Genomic DNA, 18,124 nt, shown 5'->3' with positions numbered 1-18,124 from the left:
AGGAGCTGCAAGAGTAAGGAAGCAGTGTTCCTGAGAAGATACAGAAAAGGTGCGGGAGAAAAGAACTTATGTCTCGTGGCACGGGAAGGTGGTAGTGAACCCAGGATGATGCTATGGGCCAGGAAGGAAGGCATCGCAGTTACAGAGTGGGCGTATTTGAACAGTGGTCTTCAAGAAAGTTGCATCTTTCCCAAAACTGCAGCTAGTTAAAGAGAGTTGTAAAGCAGCCTGTTTTATTTAAGTACTACTAATTCTTAACCATCTTTTTTCCCCCCAATATTTCTTCTCCACTGTCATGTCAGTATTGATTCCAGAAGATGGAAAAGGCTTTCAGTTACTTCGTAGTCATGCAGGGTAATGTGCCGAGCAGAGAAAGCTCATCCCGTGAAGTAACACTGGGAGCGTAGATTGACCTTTGCTTATTCAGTTGAGCACAACTATGAAACACACACCAGTAACTGGATTTGTGAACCCAAATAAAAGCTTAGTCTGAGTGCTCTTGCAACGCTACTTGGAGTGCCTTAAGACAGGCAAACCTGTGGCAGCTTTGCTTCAACAGAAATCAGTGATAGTATTAACCTTAACCTAAATGTGAAAAGGAATAACCTATGTAGGTTTTCATTTTGTTCTTGGGATTAAATTTCAGTGTGGTTTTTTTAGTTTAAATTTCTTGTATAATTTTTAGCATATTATAGAAATCTGTCATGGAGGTAAATGCTGTAGAGATAATCCCAGTTGATGGTTGAACAGGAGACAGCTGGGTCTTTTGACACTTAGGCAGTTGTGGGAGGCTGCCTGGGATTTCGAGGTAGGTGGAGTAACTGGATGCTTCAGTAGAAGTGCAGGAAGAGTTGGTCACGACTGTATGGGCATGTAAAATGTCTCCTCTGAAGTCATACATGGTGCTCTATAGACATAAATGAGTCAGTTCATGCTCTCTAGAGCTGTTTCCCAGATTCTTTTCAGACTTGAGCAGACTTATCAGCACCAGTTTGTACTTGGGTCATGAGTGAAAGCTTATCTGTAGAAGTGTAAAAGCTTAGCTCAGCTGTTTTTCCTCTTTTACATACAGGTGCTTTTGATGTTCTGGGAGGGGCTGACGTGCTCTTGGTCAGCCTTTCTTCTCTCGTAGGCAAAGTTTTGGGCAGTGCATTAAATCAACCTTGGTTGTTGGGCCAACACCATTGAAGTCTTAGCAGATCATGAACTGTGTTAAGAGAGAGGCTGCTTATGGAAAGCTCAGAGAGTTGTCATTTGAGTTTTAGCTGATTTCGGTGAGGCTGATAATTTCCTTTTGGCAACATTTAGATAATGTGTTGAAGTAAAGAAAATTGTCACTTTAAGATTTGAGTTCAACAGTTGTTCAAAGATTGAGATTTCAGTGTGAGCCTCTCTTGAAGAGCAGCACTGAGCTTCCACACCCTGGTTGTCAGGAATAGGGTACGTGACTCTGTGTGTGTCCATGAAGAAACCAGAGAGAGTAAGCGAGGCTGCTTTTAGGGATATTTGTGTGCTAGGTACGAGTTAGTTTCCTGGTGGAACACTTGCATAAAGTGTTTTGTCACTCAGTTGCAGAGCTTGCCAGTCCTGGTGAATCCCTCTCTTCACAGTAGAAAACAACCCCACCTCTTTCTTTGATAACAACAAAAGTAAAACTTTGTGGTTTCTTTTCCCTTTTTGTAGCAACAAAGAAGAGAACGGGAAGCTCGAAGGCAACAAGAGCGTGAGCAAAGGCGGAGAGAACAGGAAGAAAAGAGACGTCTGGAAGAAATGGAGAGGAGGCGTAAGGAAGAGGAAGAGAGAAGAAGGGCAGAGGAGGAAAAGAGGAGGGTAGAAAGGGAGCAGGTGAGTCCATGATACAGATATATGCACAATAGGTTTGTTTCTTCTAAATTCTAATTTAATTTTTAAAAAATTAATAAGCCTAAAGCAGCTTAGAGGCAACCTAACACTGACCCTTTCATCTTTGTTGTCTCTGACAGCAAACGCACTAACGTAGATAGTAGGGCTTTATGGAAAACTCTGGCAGCCTCAATGTTTCCCAAAAAAAAGAAGTCTCGTTGCAGTACTTATTCTAAATTCAGCTTGTGCTCCTGGGCTTGACTTAAAACCATCAGAATTGGTGAAATCATCACTGAGCTCAAAATCGTTTCTAGGCTTGTCCTGCTGGATCAGTGGTTCTTGCAGGACATGCCCCTGTTCAGGTGGCCTCCCAGAGAATGGCAGCTCTGTTGCGCGTCAGCTTCTGGCACCCAGAATTGGTCAGAGGCTTGTCATAAACTTTGAATATTCTGGATCCGAGTTGGAACCTTTGAGCTGCAGAGAGTTTTCCTTCCTAAAAATTAAATATGCAATCTTTCTCTCTCTTATTCTGTCTATTTAAAAACGGCTCTAACAGTGTATGCCAATTCAGGCAGCAAGTATATCTTAAGTTGTGTCAGTGTGTCCTTAATACGTTGAAAGTACAGGTGAGAAACCTTTTAGACTGTGAAATTCAGTTGCTGTATTTATGCATGAAATCTGCATGTTTTCAAATCCTTTAAAAACTTTAATCAGGGTGATAATCAGGGTAATAATTACCATGCATGTACTGCAAAATACTGATTCCAAATAAAGGGCCAAAACTACCGTCCTGGAGGCTGATTGTAAATTTCCCATTAATTTCAGGAATGCTGGTTTTGGCCTGATAGACCTTAATTTTTTCTTACGTAAAGTCACTGTATTTGAGATCGTTGATGATTGTGTTACTGGGCAATTTTATTGTGTTTGTGTATATTTCAAAGATTTTTGAGTCGAAAGGAGAGAAGACTAACCAATGGGAATAAATATATGGAAAATCTCTAATTACAGCACAGCAATTTGCTTTTGGGCAGACACCGGGTATTCCCCCAGCTGCTTCTTAAACTGTTGAAATGCAAATTACGCACAGTGCCAATAATGACAAATGGTTAATTGATGTGGCCAAGCTGAACCACTCTGAATTTTTTCTTGAAGAAAAGACATGCCCCCTCTTAGAATTTTTATTAACCCGAACCATGGCTCAGCCAATGTGCGTAACAACAGTATAGTGTATCTCATCAGTCTGTCACAAGACTTTCTATAGCTCCCATCACTGTATCACTGATCCATTAATTTCTTTATGCATACACTGTAAATGTGTGCGTGTGCTTGTGTGTGTGCGCATGCACATGTTACATACTTCCATTAATTGCATGGTAGGATGTTACCAGCTTGGGTTTGGTGCTTCAGAGTTCTTCCAGGGGGTCAGGCGAAGCAAGCGGGGTAAATGTCTCGACCTGTTGAGGCTGCAGGTGAAGAGATGGCTAGATCGCAAGAGCAAGCGAGTTTGGTCTAATATCTGTTTCCTGGTGGATGTTTGTTTGTGTCATAACCATCGCATAATTCAGCAAGGCCGGCAGCGTCTGCTCAGGAGAAGCTTCTGGTGAGGGCGGCAGGGGAGATGGCAGGGCAGGTCCCCGCCGGACTTGGCAGAGCCCCTGTGGGGGAGCTTGCTCCAGGTCCGCCTACACTACGCCTGGCTCTAGCTGTTGCTAACAGTTCATCGCACCAGTGCAACAAACTAATGTTTAATACAACTTGCATGTGACTTTGTGTTGGCTGTGTTGAGTCAGACTTGCTGTGTTTTAACTTTCCAAAACCTTCAAGTGCATTTTGCTGCTTCTTGAAACCACTTCCAAAATACGTAAACGAGCTCTGGCCCGTGCCGGCAACATTTGCAGGAGTCCAAATTCCAGAATGGAAGGGGCCAAAATCTGATACTTAGAAGGCAGGGCTTCCTAAATTGTTCTGCAGGCACTAATCCATCCTGAAGTGCGTTTCTCGTTAAAGCTGAACTGGGGAAGTAGCGTGTGGTGTTCCACCCAGGGGGTTCTGATGCATTCCTTTTGAATAAATTTATTGCTGGGTAATTTCTATGTGACAGGAGTATATCAGGCGACAGCTAGAAGAGGAGCAGCGGCACTTGGAAATTCTACAGCAGCAGCTGCTCCAGGAGCAGGCCATGTTACTGGTAAAGCACTGTATCTGTTTTGTTCAGTAGCTATAGGATCCATTTATCCGGCCAGTCCTAGGCTTCCCTCAGTCGGGCACAGCTGCACTGACAGTATGACAAAAAAGGAGCTTGACTAAAAGGCCATTTATGCTAGCGTTGTGAGCTGACAGGCACATATGAGAAGTGCTGTATGGTCACACCGCTTTCTGGGCGGTAAGAGGAGGCTTTATGTTAAAGTGGAACAGTTCTGGTGTGGTGGTCGAGTTTCTGAACAGACCTTGGCATTCAGTGAAGAACTAGAGTGCTTATGTTGCAGATCAAAAGCACACATGATATGTAAATCCACCCCGGGATACAATGGCCTAGTGTTGGTCTAAATCATTGTTTTATGAACTTTACACCGGATTTAGTATAATTAACTCTTTTTTTTTCCTTTAATAAAAATCAGTTTTGACATAACTCTCCAATCACATCAAGCTTAGCAGTACACTCTCAACTTGCCCAACACGAGACACATGCCATATTGGTCTAACATAGCTCTTGGCTACACTTTAACAATGAAATAATAAAATTAAAAAAAAAAAAAAAACAACAACCAGAAAGGTGCATTTTTAACGGGTTGGATAGGGACACATCCACCATAAGTTCAATGTCATGTCTTGAATTACTCAACACATTCTCTCAAAGGAATACAGATGGCGAGAGATGGAGGAACACCGGCAGGCGGAGCGACTCCAGCGCCAGTTGCAGCAGGAGCAAGCCTACCTCCTGTCGCTGCAGCATGATCACAGGCGGCAGCAGCAGCAGCAGCAACAGCAGCAACAGCAGCAGCAAGAAAGAAATAAGCAAAGCTATCATACCCCTGAGCCAAAATCCCACTATGAGCCTGCTGAAAGAGCGCGAGAGGTAAGTCCTGCTTGTGGGCAGGAATCTGCTACCTGCTCCTGTGCCCCTACTTGTTGGCATCGTGGTCACTGTGGTTCTGCTGTAGTACAGTCGGAGGCCCAAGTGTCACTCATAAGGGGCAGGATATTTTAAAATGTTGCTCGCTGGTTTCCAAACCCAAGGGCTATTTCTGAGTATTATTGCAATCATTGGAGTTCAGAGTTTTGAGGTATGAAGGGTGGAAAGAAGTTCTGGAAGGCTGCAGGCTGAGGGGACCTGGTTTTGAAGGCCTCACACCAGGAAGTTAATCTCATCTGTACTTCATCAGACATGTTTTCACAGGAAGCATTGGTGCAGCTGGCTATCTGTGTCGCTGGCAGCTACTGGCGATTAGAAATTGGGAGGCAACTGGAAAGCATGAACCTATAAGGGATGCTTGCACACAGCACCTGTTTACCCATTTGGTGCCTTAGCCCATGCTCTTGGAAATTTCCTTCTTATGAACACAAACCTGAATTTCATTAGTTTCATTTTTGAAATGTTAAGTACTCTCTTCTGAGATCACATCCTACTCTTATGAAACTCTGTGGTGCTGCCTTCTTGGACTTCGGGCATGCACAAGTCGATCTGAAATCATCACAGTGCTGTTTGTTTCAGTGAATGGCCCCCTGTCTTCACTGGTCCACAGGTAACATTGCTAAGCAAGTAATTGCTTCTTTGATGCATATTTGGCTCTCTCTCAGCAGTCTTATTCTTATGTTTCCCTTGAGCACCATACTGCCCACAAACCACTAGACTGGGCAATACTGGTCAAAGCTCTTAATAACATTCGTCACTGGCATGTGAGGACTAGGTAAATACAGTTTGGAACGAGAACAAAAAAATCCTTGGGGCTGTTGAACATGATAAAATAGCTTTTGGTCCACCTTTGTCCAGTAGTGCTTCATTGCGTTTGAAGTATAGATGTTCGGGCTTGGTGAGCACAAACTCATTTTCTTGTAGATGCTGTCATCCGAGTTCTTCATAAACCATGTTTGTGCTATCTCATCCATTCCTCTTGCTGGCTTAAGTATCTGGTATGTCTCTCTCTCCTGGAAGAAGTTCAGACTTGTCTAGTATGTGGTGGTGCAGGCATGGAACCGGCCCCCTCCTGTCCTTGCGCCTGGCCCGCCTTGGTGTAAGCACAGTGCCGGTCCAGCACTCTTGTCCAACCTGAAGGCTAGCTTTGGAGGGATAAAATCATAGAATGGTTTGGGTTGGAGAGGACCTTTAAAGGTCATCTAGTCCAACCCCCCTGCAGTAAGCAGGGACATCTTCAACTAGATCAGGTTGCTCAGAGCCCTGTCAAACCTGACCTTGAATGTTTCCAGGGATAGGCATCTACCACCTCTCTGGAAAACCTGTTCCAGGGTTTCACCACCCTTACCATAAAAAATTTCTTCCTGGTATCTAGTCTAAATTTACCCTCTTTTAGCTTAAAACCATTACTCGTTGTCCTGTTGCAACAGGCCCTGCTAAAAAGTTTGTCCCCATCTTTCTCATAAGTCCCCTTTAAGTACTGGGAGGCCACTATAAGGTCTTCCTGGACCCTTCTCTTCTCCAGGCTGAACAACCCCAACTCTCTCAGCCTGTCCTCATAGGAGGGGTGCTCCAGCCCTCTGATCATTTTTGTGGCCTTCCTCTGGACCTGCTGGAGCAGGTCCATGTCTTTCCTGTGCCAAGGGCTCCAAAGCTGGATGCAGTACTCCAGGTGGGGTCTCATTAGAGCAGAGTAGAGAATCACCTCTCTGGATCTGCTGGCCACACTTCTTTTGATGCAGCCCAGGATGCAGTTGGCTTTCTGGGCTGTGAGCGCCCATTGTCAGCTCATGACCAGCTTTTCACCCACCAGTACCCCTAAGTCCTTCTCGGCAGGGCTGCTCTCAAGCCCTTCATCCCCCAGCCTATATTGATACTGGGGGTTGTGTGCAGAACTGTCTCTGTTCCTCATCTCCCCATTTTCCTTTCAGAGTTGAAAAGGAGAGAAACTCCTAAAGATTCAAAGTGTTACATCCTTTAGCAGAACCACTGACTCAACTATTTTTCTGTTGTGGTCTTTTTCTTTTGTAATTGCTCTAGCTAGAAGGATTAAAGCGAAGGCACAGAAAAATCGTGTTAATAGTCAGATCTTCAGAGATCACTGTGTACGTGTGAAGTAGAAGTATAGCCATGATATCTTGGTGGGAGCAGCACCAGTTAATCCTAAAAGCAGGCATTAACTTTCATGTCATTCTTGACATTGAAGTTGGAGCGAATATTCTGTGCCTCATACTTTCAGGTATACTGCTCCCCGGAGAAAGTCTCCATCTACGGAGATGTTGACCATTAGGATGATAAACCAAAGTGGGCTAACTTTCCTGTTCTGGCGAAGTCTAATGCGGATTAGAGTGTTGGGGGTTTTTTTCCCATTCCAGTGGCAATGGGGGATATAAGGAAAATGAATTCTAAGATTGGCTCTGGGAAACGGGAGAGATTAGAGCAAGAAATGAGGCTTAATACCATTTTCTCATCCAGACAGTCAGATGACTGGAACAGGGCCTGTTCTTATGCAGGGATGAACTGGTGTTCTCCTTCCCACCTCTTGCCTGGTTTTAAGGACTTATGGCTTGTGCAGCTTGTGTGCTTTGTGAAGGAAACCTCCTATCATCTACAGCTAGAGACATGAAAGCCTTTTCCTTCAGACAGAAAGACTTGGGGCTTTTCCTTGTTCTATTCATAACAAGGAGTCTGGCCTGTTTTTTAAACTTTAAAGGGATGGCTCTATGAAGTTGAACATGATGGTGAAAAATGATTGTATGGTGAAGATATTTGCCTCCATTATTGTTGTATTTCCCCAGACATGATGTGTTTTGTGTAGACCTGGCAGAAGCTTGTCTGCTTGTTCCCATAGGCAAACTGTTACCATCCTCAAATTTTGGAAAGCAGGGGCAGGTTTGTAAAGCATCCCAGCTAAGGAGTCCTGGAAACTTGCCTCTGTCTTCTGACATGGGTATATGAACAACAGTGTCTCCAGACCATCACTGCTAGGGAACAATTAGGAAACCACCCCAATACTGGTTTTGTGCTTCAAGGTGCAAGGGTTAAAGCAAATCTCGTGAGCAGCATCTCAGCAAATGAAATCAGCTCAAGCTGCCAGTTTGATCTTTCTTCAACACTTGGATAAAGTGCTTGGAGTCCAGCGTTCCTCAGCGGCGGCTCCCCTGGCAGAAACACACGTGCTGCCCTGATTCTAGCAAGAGACCATCTTCTGAAATGGGAGGATATTTCTTTTCTGCCTTAAGCCTCCCTCTGTTTCTTACCCTTTTTATTGCTTGCTTTGTTCGCAATGCTGTGGCCTTGGAAGATGTTTCTGTGTGGGGACCTCGCTTGATGTTCTTTTGAGGACTGAGCACTTTCTGATCTAGTCTTCCCCTCGAAAAGCTCTCTAGGTTAGTGTACGATCACTTCTACACATCCCTGAGAACCAGAAATAAGCTGCTGGGGCTGTTCTCTCCGGTCTGTGAGGTTGTTCTGGGACTATCTGATAAGAGAGAGGATGACCAGTCCTACAGTTTCGTACCTAAAGCTGAAGAGCCTCCACTATTACCAGGTAGAGAAGCATATCCTGTCTCTTCTTGCACTGTCAAAGAGACAAGCTCAGGAGAGGAGATAATTAAATAACGTTGGTTGAGTAAGGTGAGTAACTACAGTAAGGGGTAGCAATGGGAAACGTACTTCTGTATTGTAAAGTTGTTTCTATTTTCATATATCCTTTTGTCTCTGAGGAAAATACTGTAAGTAGTCTAGACAGAAAGAAGCCTCATAATGATCTTCCATCATATCACTTCACATCTTACTGCCTGCTGTAACCTATTTCCTAGTATGGATTTTCCATATTGGCTTACTTGCTGCTTTGGTGCAGTTCACTCTGTGTTTTACGTTACTGGTGAAAGCTGTAGGGAAAAAATCCTGCCAAGTCCCAAATGTATGTGGTTTCTTTATGGTAAAGGAAAGGTGGTAGTCACCTTCGTATTTCTACTGTAATTGGTTTTACTGACTCTAGGCTTAACCTCCGTTTATTTTGGCTTAGGTGGAGGAAAGATTTAGAAAAACTAACCAGGGCTCCCCTGAAGCGCAATCTAAACAGATGGGCAAAGTGTTGGAGCCACCAGTGCCTTCAAGATCAGAGTCCTTTTCCAATGGAAACTCAGAACCTGCTCAGCCTGCCCTGCAGAGGCCGATGGAGCCCCAGGTAAGTGCCCAGGAAAATCTCAGTGAGCCTGGAGGAAATGCAGAAGTCCCAACATGTTTCCTTCAGATTTGCAGATCTTGGTGCATAGAAGGCCTTAGGTAAAGGGTAGTGCTGTTGTGCAAAGCAGTTTATATGGTAGATTGCTCTTTATCTATTTTTGCTTATTTTATTGATAAACTGATAGATTTATGGTTTTGGTGTGGGGTTTTTCTTGATATTACAGTTAGATTAGAGCTGTTGCATTACTGTTACTGTCTGTGCAACAGGAATGGTGGGCTAAACACTGGTGACAGTTGCAGTACACTTCTACGATTCAGAATTTGATCTGTACAAGGTACTTACTGCCAAAGAGGATGCTCAGCAAAGAAGTGAGCTGGCTTAGTTTTTTAAATTCTTGTGGAAAAAGCTAACTAAACAAGTGGGTTTTAATAGTATGAGCGCTGCTTCAGAGAGATATACAAAACATGACTAAGAAAAGCAAGTTTGTTGTCAGTTGCTAAATAGAGCTCTGTTCCGCCCCTGGAAAATCAAAAAGAGATTGAAACCATTGAGCTGTGTGGCTGCCATCACTCTGCTGTTTTCTAATGGAGAGCCTCCAGATCCTCGGTATCTGTATCTCATAGGAATTAACAGCATGAATTTAAAAAGTAACCGTTGTCTAAAACTTAGACATAGCCCATAAATTCTGAGTGATTTAGATATGCTAAATTAAACGGTATAATTCTGCATTCAGTTCCTCTGTTTCCATGCAGAATTTTCCTCTCCCAAATTAAATCTGTTGATGACATTGCAAGCTAAAACCGTCCCTGATTGTGACTAGGTATTGCAACCCTTTTGGGCAACAGGAGAATTTGAGCAGACGGGAGAGTGGGAGAAATCAGAACAGAACTTCGTCTCTTACTCATTAATTCCTGGCTTTTATTCAAACCTCTATGACTATTTCAAAATATTGGACTTGTATCGTCATGCTCTCTGTGCCAGTTATTTTTACAGTCTGGGTCTTCCACTCATATTAGGGATAATCAGGCTCTTCAACAGCTGTGTGTATTAAAATTGAGGAAATAATAATCATATAAAAACAAATAGAACCAGCCTGCTGAAACTGGGGTTGAAAGCGAAGCTTTGCTTAATTATCAGGTGTGAAAACAGTGTGTTCCTCAGTTACAACCTTTCCTCCTCCTCAGTTTCAGAAATTAACTCTGAAATGCAGGTTTACTCACAAGGAAGGAGTAGGCTGAAGGGTCAATATGAATTTCAGTGGAAATCCCAACAGAGTTTTAACTCCGTAGTCACTGTTGTGCCTTCTTAGTATGTGTAATTGAATATGTGTGCGTGTACGTGTGTGCTTAGTTTGTGTATAGATATGTATATATGTACAGTATATGGTACATATATGGTGTAAGTATAATATGCATTGTACATATGTATACTATATACAATATATATTACGGTTTTTTATATATATTGCAATGACTGTAAAGGAATAAAGGCTTTTGTGTTATGGTCTTTCCAAAAGTTTGGAACTGTATCTAGTTCCTAAATTTATTAGGTAACGTAAATGTCTGTCAGTTTGCACATTTTACAGCATTCTTTAATTTTGTACATTTCTTCAATTGGATATCCACTTCAAATTTCCCAGCCCACCAATGCTACCATGAGACCTGACCAAAGCCCACTGAAGACCGGAGAACAGCAGGCAGCTTCTGTCTTGCGTGGCCTTTGGACTCAGGCTCACGGTGCAGATATCAGGTCGCCTTTTCTTCTGGGCACCGGTGTATGTGTATGTGGAGAGCGTATCTCAAAAAAAATGCATATGTGCTGTATTTCAGTCTGTTACGTTCTTTGGGCGCTTGCCTTGCTTTTAAGTGCATTGATTCCACCCCACGCTTACCTAATGCCATAACCAATTTGTCTTGCCCGCCCCACCTGCCTTTATTCTGTGTTAATTGGAAAGCCAGTTATACTGAGCGCATTGAATGTTTTATGTTTTGTTTTCTTGTAAGGTACAGTGGTCCCATCTGGCATCTCTCAAGAACAATGTTTCCCCTGTCTCGCGATCCCATTCCTTCAGTGACCCTTCTCCCAAATTTGCTCATCACCATCTTCGTTCCCAGGACCCATATCCACCTTCACGCAGTGAAGTGCTAAATCAGAGTTCTGACTCTAAGTCGGAGGTACCCGACCCCACCCAAAAGGCTTGGGCTAGATCAGACAGTGACGAGGTGCCTCCAAGGGTAAGGAGTAGAAAGACAGATGTGTGCTATTTTTTTTTATTATTAATTATTATTTTTTTTAAGGATGTGATACCCTGGGCACTGGGAAGACCGTGCCCTTGTGCCAGCATTGGTAACAGTATTTTGGAAGGCAGATCATAATGTAGGCGTTCAGTCGATGGGTTAATGGTAACCAACCTTAAGTACAATATTGAAGCTTCATATAAAATTGGCAATGATTTACAGAATGCAGCTATTTCAGAGAGACAATTTATTATGCAAAGTTAACAAATCATTACTATATTCAGAAAAGAATTAAAAATATCCCTGAGGTTATTGCTCAGAGTTAATTTTCTTCTTCATCTGGTATCAGCCCAAACTATGAATCATACATGTATTTAAAATAGAGATGGAACTGAACAAAAAGGAAACATTCAATATCTTTCCTCCTCTCTCCCTCCCACCCCACCCCCCTCCCATCCACTGGGATTTGCTTCTTCTGAGTATATTCTTGCTCCCTCACCAGTCTTTGCCTTCTGCTGATCCATTCCCGGGCATTTGTTTGGTTCCCCTGAGCTTATTCTCCTAATTCTCATGCTGTTTCAGCAAATTGCTTTGTGCCTCCCCTGCTTCAGTCAAAATGCCATATTCTTTTTAAATGTCTCAGTAGTTGGAGGGTAGCGAGGTGTGTATGTGTTTGTGTGGTAACTATTCAACACTACTTAAGACTAAACTTTGAGTTCTCTTCAAAATCTGGACAGCATCCCAACTAAGGCTCTTGGTTTTGTGGGTGTTTGTTGCTTTTGGTTGTTGATGCTAGCTTGGACTTAGATTAAGTGTTGTTAAAATCTTAAGAATATATTCTGTAGCAGAAGAGATTCAGTTTTCCTCTTCTCTCTCTCCTCTTCATGGTTTTAATACAACCTTTTTTCTCCCAAGGTACCTGTGAGAACAACGTCTCGATCACCAGTCCTGTCCCGCCGTGATTCTCCCCTGCAGGGCAGTGGGCAGCAAAATAACCAAGCAGGTCAAAGAAACTCCACGAGGTTTGTAAGCCTACATGTCCTTGCCTTTCCTGTGTTGGAAGGAAAAGGCTCAAGGAAAGCCAGGCATTTTCAGAGAGCTTTTGGCATTGTCTGTTGGATATGAGAGGAAGATGAATTTGGATCCCTTTTCAGTGATGATTAATATTAATTCCCCTTGGTGTATCACATGTGCCAACAAACAATGGCAAAATTTCTTCTTCCCTCTCCTGCTTTGAGTTGCCTGCACTGTATGTAGCTTTTGCAATAATTTCAAAATACCCTTAAGATTACTGAAAAAATGTGGCTATTCATGAACATTCTGCCTTTTGGTGCAGCAGGTCATCTTGGGTGTATTTGTGGGGATTACTGGCAGCAGAAGTGTTTGTAACATCTGAAGGAAACTGATCTCAGAAACTTTCTGGCCTCTCAGCCAGAACCAGACTTTAGGAGGGAGAGGAGCATCCATGAGCTGTGCCACAGAGCATCTCAGGTCAGGAAGGGGCTGGCTCCAAAGCTCAGCAGAGCGCTGTGGACAGGCCACCCCTGAATTGTCTCACTGGATGGGGCTAAGGGTATTTTAGAGGGACAGGTAGTGCTGGTTTTTTTGGCTACTGCTTGGGTGGCCATGGTACTTCTGAGCCAATTTCAAACCTGCTGCATGCAGGCTGAGAGAACTGTCCGCTTTAGGTTTAGATACATAAGAATGGCAGGTAGACAGTTCCAAATAAAAACAATAGCTTACACCCACCTAAAGTTTTTTTTTTTTTACCATCCTAAATAAGGTAATAGGTATTTCAAAGGGAGCCACTGCTTGTGTTGTGCAGCATCACTAATGCCCTCAGCTCAGTGCTAAGTCCTCTTTCAGATAAGTTATTAGCAAAACATTGAGGAAGAGTGATGGCTGAGTTTAGAAACGGGAATCTGAAACTGAAGCGTTGTGACAAAGACTTGCCTCCCTCCCCTGATACAGCAATATAGAGCCTCGTCTGCTGTGGGAAAGGGTGGAGAAGCTCGTACCAAGGCCGGGCAGTGGCAGTTCTTCGGGTTCAAGCAACTCTGGCTCACAGCCTGGCTCCCATCCCGGCTCTCAGAGTGGGTCTGGAGAGAGGTTCCGGATGAGATGTAAGTTCTTCCTCTACCCTTTGTAATGTCGTGTTTCTACATTTATTGAGTTGCACAACATTCAGTAATGAAGGATGATAACCCTCACTGGGAAAGACCTTTGAACATGCAGTATCAAAGATGGGTTAGCCTACAGTACCCTCCTTGGCTGTATGTCCTTCCTTGGGAAAGACAGTGGGTGCAGAAGTTGACGTGAAAGTGTTCCAGCATTCTCTAATTCATGTTCAGTCACTGCTGCATTTTCCCATGTGCAAACAGCCCGATCTCCATGCTTTTATAGCTCCCCTCCTCCCATGTGCAAGGGCATCTTTTGATGCTTGTTGCCTGTCACCTTGGTGGTTGCTGAAGAGCTGCAGACTGCTACAGATAGGTCTCAGCTGGTGTACGCTGGATGCTGATGCTGGTTTCACAGCTTGTGGCCACACTCGAGTTACCCTCTTTGATTTACAACTGTGTGACTGCTTACTTTGGCTTTAGTCATAGGTCATGTATACCAATCACAGCTTATGATGGTTTTTGTATAGTCCTTCAGGGACAATGCAATAATGAACCAGTAAAACTTCTGTCTTGCTGTCAGGCAGTGCCTGATAGCCTTCTCACCTCTCTTCCCCACTCCAAAGTGAAGTAAGAAAACATATTTTAGCTCCCTGCTTAATGTGTTTTGTTCTGTGTTCCTTTCGGGGTCTTGACACATGCAGCATCATCCAAATCAGAGGGTTCGCCGTCACAGCGTCATGAAAGTGCACCTAAAAAGCCTGAAGAGAAAAAGGAAGTCTTCAGACCTATCAAGCCTGCTGTAAGTGGCATCCACTTTCCCTTGTCCCCTGCCTCTTTCAGGTAGGCCCACAAAAAATACGGTGTGAGCTTCCATTCACGATGCCTTTGGGGGTGAACTTCAGCTTGAATTGGAGTTTGGATCTGTGGGCACAGCAGCATGTCCTGGGCTCTGCAATTGCCTGCACACATCACAGTACTTTAAACATTAGAATTTGCTCTGCTTCTGGAATTGGTTTCTGCTCTCCGGTCTTCTTCCTTCCTAACCTTTGCCTTTCTCTTTCGATCCTGTGCTTCCTTCCTGGGGCTGGACCAATGATCATGCATTTGACCTGAATGCGCCAATGCTGGGCTGAATGGTGCAGGGAGAAGTGGTAAGACCTTAAATTGTTGCTATTTTCCATGAAAGATTTCTGACGTTTTCTTTATCTGACTGATGTTGCAGTTGATTACAGCTCTATGTGCAGTTGTATCTGGGGGATCACAGTGGGTTTTCACAGTATTTCCAACTTTCCTTAAAACTTTTTTCTCTTGCCATTGTGATACTGCACCAGCACTCAAATCTGTCAGTTAAAGCTGCTTTCTTAAAGAAACATAGGGGTTGGTCCTTCACTTCTGATAGTATAACGTGTGAAGTATTTGCCATAAACTGCATTCAGCTAAATGAAGCACAGCTACACAATTAAGAGCAGATTGCACTCACTGCAAACCTGGTTTGCCCACACTCCAGGCTGCAGGTGGAAAAGCAGCTTATGTCCCATACTGTTTGACAGTCGCGTGCAACTGAGCTGGTGCTAATGAATCTGACCTCTCAGGTGAACTCCTCAGTGCGGATCCATGCAACTGGAAATGGATCAGAAGGTTTCAAGGAGATCAGCTCTCTGTGACTGTGCCTTGGGTGGCTCAATAAGTCTTAGGATCTTTCTGCTACCTTGCTCCCTATATCTCTTGTGGTGGATGCTATTAACCTGCAAAGTTTAGGAAAATGAACTGTGAGAGTCAACCACTCTGTGTGATTAGGTCCAGCTGCTTGTATACGTCCTCCAGATGATATAATGGGATAAACTGAAGTCATAATCAGGATAGTTTGGATTCAGGGTATGCATTTTTCTATAATATGTCAAGGCCTTGTTAGGTTGACTTTTGGTGCTTTAATTTATCAGAAAGTGACTTTTGGTAACTATCAGGAATGAATAAATCGAAGGAAATGATACTACTGGGGCTATGTAAACACAGCAGTGGACAAGTGAACAAACTTGGATGCTAATCCAGTAGGGTTGTCTTGCAAACTCTTCTCCTCTCTTCATTGCAACGTCAGTTTTTTCTTCCCTCTCCCATCAGGATTTAACTGCTTTGGCAAAGGAATTGCGAGCAGTAGAGGATGTGCGACCTCCACATAAAGTAACGGATTATTCATCCTCAAGTGAGGAGTCAGGGACGACGGATGAGGAAGATGATGATATGGAACAGGAAGGAGCAGACGAATCTACTTCTGGACCAGATGATGTTCGAGCAGTGTTAGTTCTTTTAACAGTATTTTGCTTCTGTTTTCCCTCTTGGGGGGTTGAAGGAAAAGGATGTCAGGTGTTTTGGCTTGGATGTTAGTTCTTTCAGCTTACAACAATCTATGAGCAAGACATAGCAGCCTTGTATATTCACATTTTCAAGCGCTTGAGAGTTACCTTTTCAAAAAGTAGGCTTCTCTAAATTAGGTTCTTTCCCTCCTCTCCCTTGATTTGTTGTAAAACAACAAGGGATGTTTAACAAACTCCTGACTTTTTTTTTCTTTTCTTTTCTTTTCTTTTTTTTTTTTTGTTTTGTTTTGGTTTTTTTTTAATAGAGAAGCGTTTCTAGGCGGGTTATGTAAATATTTCACTCTGGTCATGATATAAATTAATATTGAGTATGCCTTGGTGTGGGGCAGTGAAAGCTAGGGCACAGGTGCTGTTATCTCACTCCAGTTATTTCTTGTTTGGCAAATAGGTCGACGTTGAACTTGAGCAATGGTGAAACAGAGTCAGTGAAAACCATGATTGTCCATGATGATGTGGAGAGTGAACCTGCCTTGACTCCTTCTAAGGAGGGCACCTTAATTGTCCGACAGGTATTGCTTTTCCTTCCCTGTGCAGTGCTGCACCTTTTCTGTGCTCATTAACCCACTCGCTCATTCACCCATGCTGTTTCTACATTATATTTGTTGTTCGTATTATCAAGACACAGCTGTAGTGAATTTCAGATGAGCAAGATGTTTGATGCATGCCAAGAGGAGAGTAGCCCTTCACCCCTTGCTACTGTTTTGCATGCTTTCCAGTGACACCTGTGGCAGCACCATACAGAGTACCTCAAAGTCTGTGGGAGAGAAGGGTAGAAAAGCTGCAGGTGTGTGGAGCAAGTACCTGGAGCAAGAACTTAGTTTAGTTTTACCATAAAACCAAACGTGGCTCTCAGGAGTGGGGCTGGGAGGGAGGCTGGGGGTGGAGTATTCAGGGTTTTTTTTAAATTATTCTGAACCTGTAGTTGAGGGCAGTACAGACCACCCAGATAACACACACACACACGTACATACAAATTAATATAACAGTGTGGGGGAATGGAGAAGCAAAATAGGCGGTGAAGGAGAGAATGTGGACAGAGCTAGAGCGCTGTGTTGTTGCCTTTGATTCTGAAAATATTGCATTCTTGTGCCTCTGAAAAATAATGATTCCCTGCTTTTAAATGAGCTCGTGTGTTAATGAGCGTGCTAGCTTAGAGGAGTTTCTTGGTAATCGCATTTCTGAATTTCACAACTGAATGCCAATTTCTTAATTGAGCACTCTGGTTTGAAAATTAAGATTTCATGCTTATTGTTTTAAATAGTTAGCTGAAGGCATTCACCAGACAGTCCAAGCTTGTATCTGTATAGGATTTAAGTTAGTTTTAAACAAAACAATAGGGGAAGAAATCCTCCCCCCGCCCCCAATAATGTGCTTGTCCGCGTTGTGGTGGAAGACTTACCGGCACAGTTACTCCTTTGTTAATTAATGGAACTGGCTGTGCAAGTCAACCACACAAACTAAGCTTTTGCCTGCCAGAATAGGTGGGAATTTGCTGAACTCTAGTAGCTCTGCCCACTTTCCCTTTCCATCCAGGCATCAAGGCATGGATTATCAGCTTATTTAAAAACAAAAAAAACCAAAAAACAACAAACAAATAAATAACTGTTAAAAGGTAGGAAGAGAGCGAGGGAGAGAAGGAGAGAGGTTGTTAGGGATATAGACCTTTAAGCAGCACTTGAGCAAGACAAGTGTGCCTGTTTTTTCTACAGAGTACAGTTGACAAAAAGCGTGCCAGCCATCATGAGAGCAATGGCTTTGCCGGTCGCATTCACCTCTTGCCAGATCTCTTACAGCAAAGCCATTCCTCCTCCACTTCCTCCACCTCCTCCTCCCCATCCTCCAGCCAGCCGACACCCACCATGTCCCCACAGACACCCCAGGACAAGCTAACTACTAATGAGGTATGTCTTACACCACAGCTGGCTGCTTTCGTAGGGTCATAGCAGCATTGCCTAGTAGATAGTTTGCAAAGGAACTCCAGCCAATCTCCCCTGTTTTTTTTTTTCCTGTCACCTTTGTTCCCACCCCCCAAATAACACATTTCAGTTCTGTGTAAGAAGCCCTTAACTCTAGAGCAGTCCCACGCCAAACTTGCCAGTTTACTATTTTTGCTTCCTCCTAGTGAGTCATTAATTGCATGGCGTTCGTTTTAAACTAAACTTGACTACCACATTTTTCAAGCCAATACTCTCTTATTTTTTAAATTCTTTTTTATTCCGGGAGCAGTC

General features: G+C 43.4%; 1 protein-coding gene across 9 annotated transcripts in view; it reads left to right on the top strand.

Annotated features, from left to right (window-relative positions):
• The window catches only part of MAP4K4 (mitogen-activated protein kinase kinase kinase kinase 4), a 165,515-nt gene that overhangs the window by 126,784 nt on the left and 20,607 nt on the right, over window positions 1-18,124 (top strand). For 2 of the 9 annotated variants that reach the window (XM_063339309.1, XM_063339300.1), the window contains exons 13-23: window positions 1,684-1,845; window positions 3,944-4,030; window positions 4,700-4,918; window positions 9,006-9,167; window positions 11,171-11,401; window positions 12,320-12,426; window positions 13,376-13,527; window positions 14,226-14,323; window positions 15,643-15,818; window positions 16,285-16,405; window positions 17,606-17,797. In XM_063339309.1, coding sequence (XP_063195379.1) covers window positions 1,684-1,845; window positions 3,944-4,030; window positions 4,700-4,918; window positions 9,006-9,167; window positions 11,171-11,401; window positions 12,320-12,426; window positions 13,376-13,527; window positions 14,226-14,323; window positions 15,643-15,818; window positions 16,285-16,405; window positions 17,606-17,797 — 1,707 coding nt within the window. The remainder of the gene's footprint in view (window positions 1-1,683; window positions 1,846-3,943; window positions 4,031-4,699; window positions 4,919-9,005; window positions 9,168-11,170; window positions 11,402-12,319; window positions 12,427-13,375; window positions 13,528-14,225; window positions 14,324-15,642; window positions 15,819-16,284; window positions 16,406-17,605; window positions 17,798-18,124) is intronic. The other 7 variants (XM_063339340.1, XM_063339331.1, XM_063339316.1 and 4 more) reach the window with 6 other exon arrangements.

The sequence above is a fragment of the Chroicocephalus ridibundus genome, chromosome 1 (genome assembly GCF_963924245.1).
Source record: "Chroicocephalus ridibundus chromosome 1, bChrRid1.1, whole genome shotgun sequence".
NCBI classification, from domain to species: Eukaryota; Metazoa; Chordata; class Aves; order Charadriiformes; family Laridae; genus Chroicocephalus; species Chroicocephalus ridibundus.
Note: the sequence above shows the minus strand (reverse complement) of the source record. Positions and strands in the feature narration are given on the sequence as shown.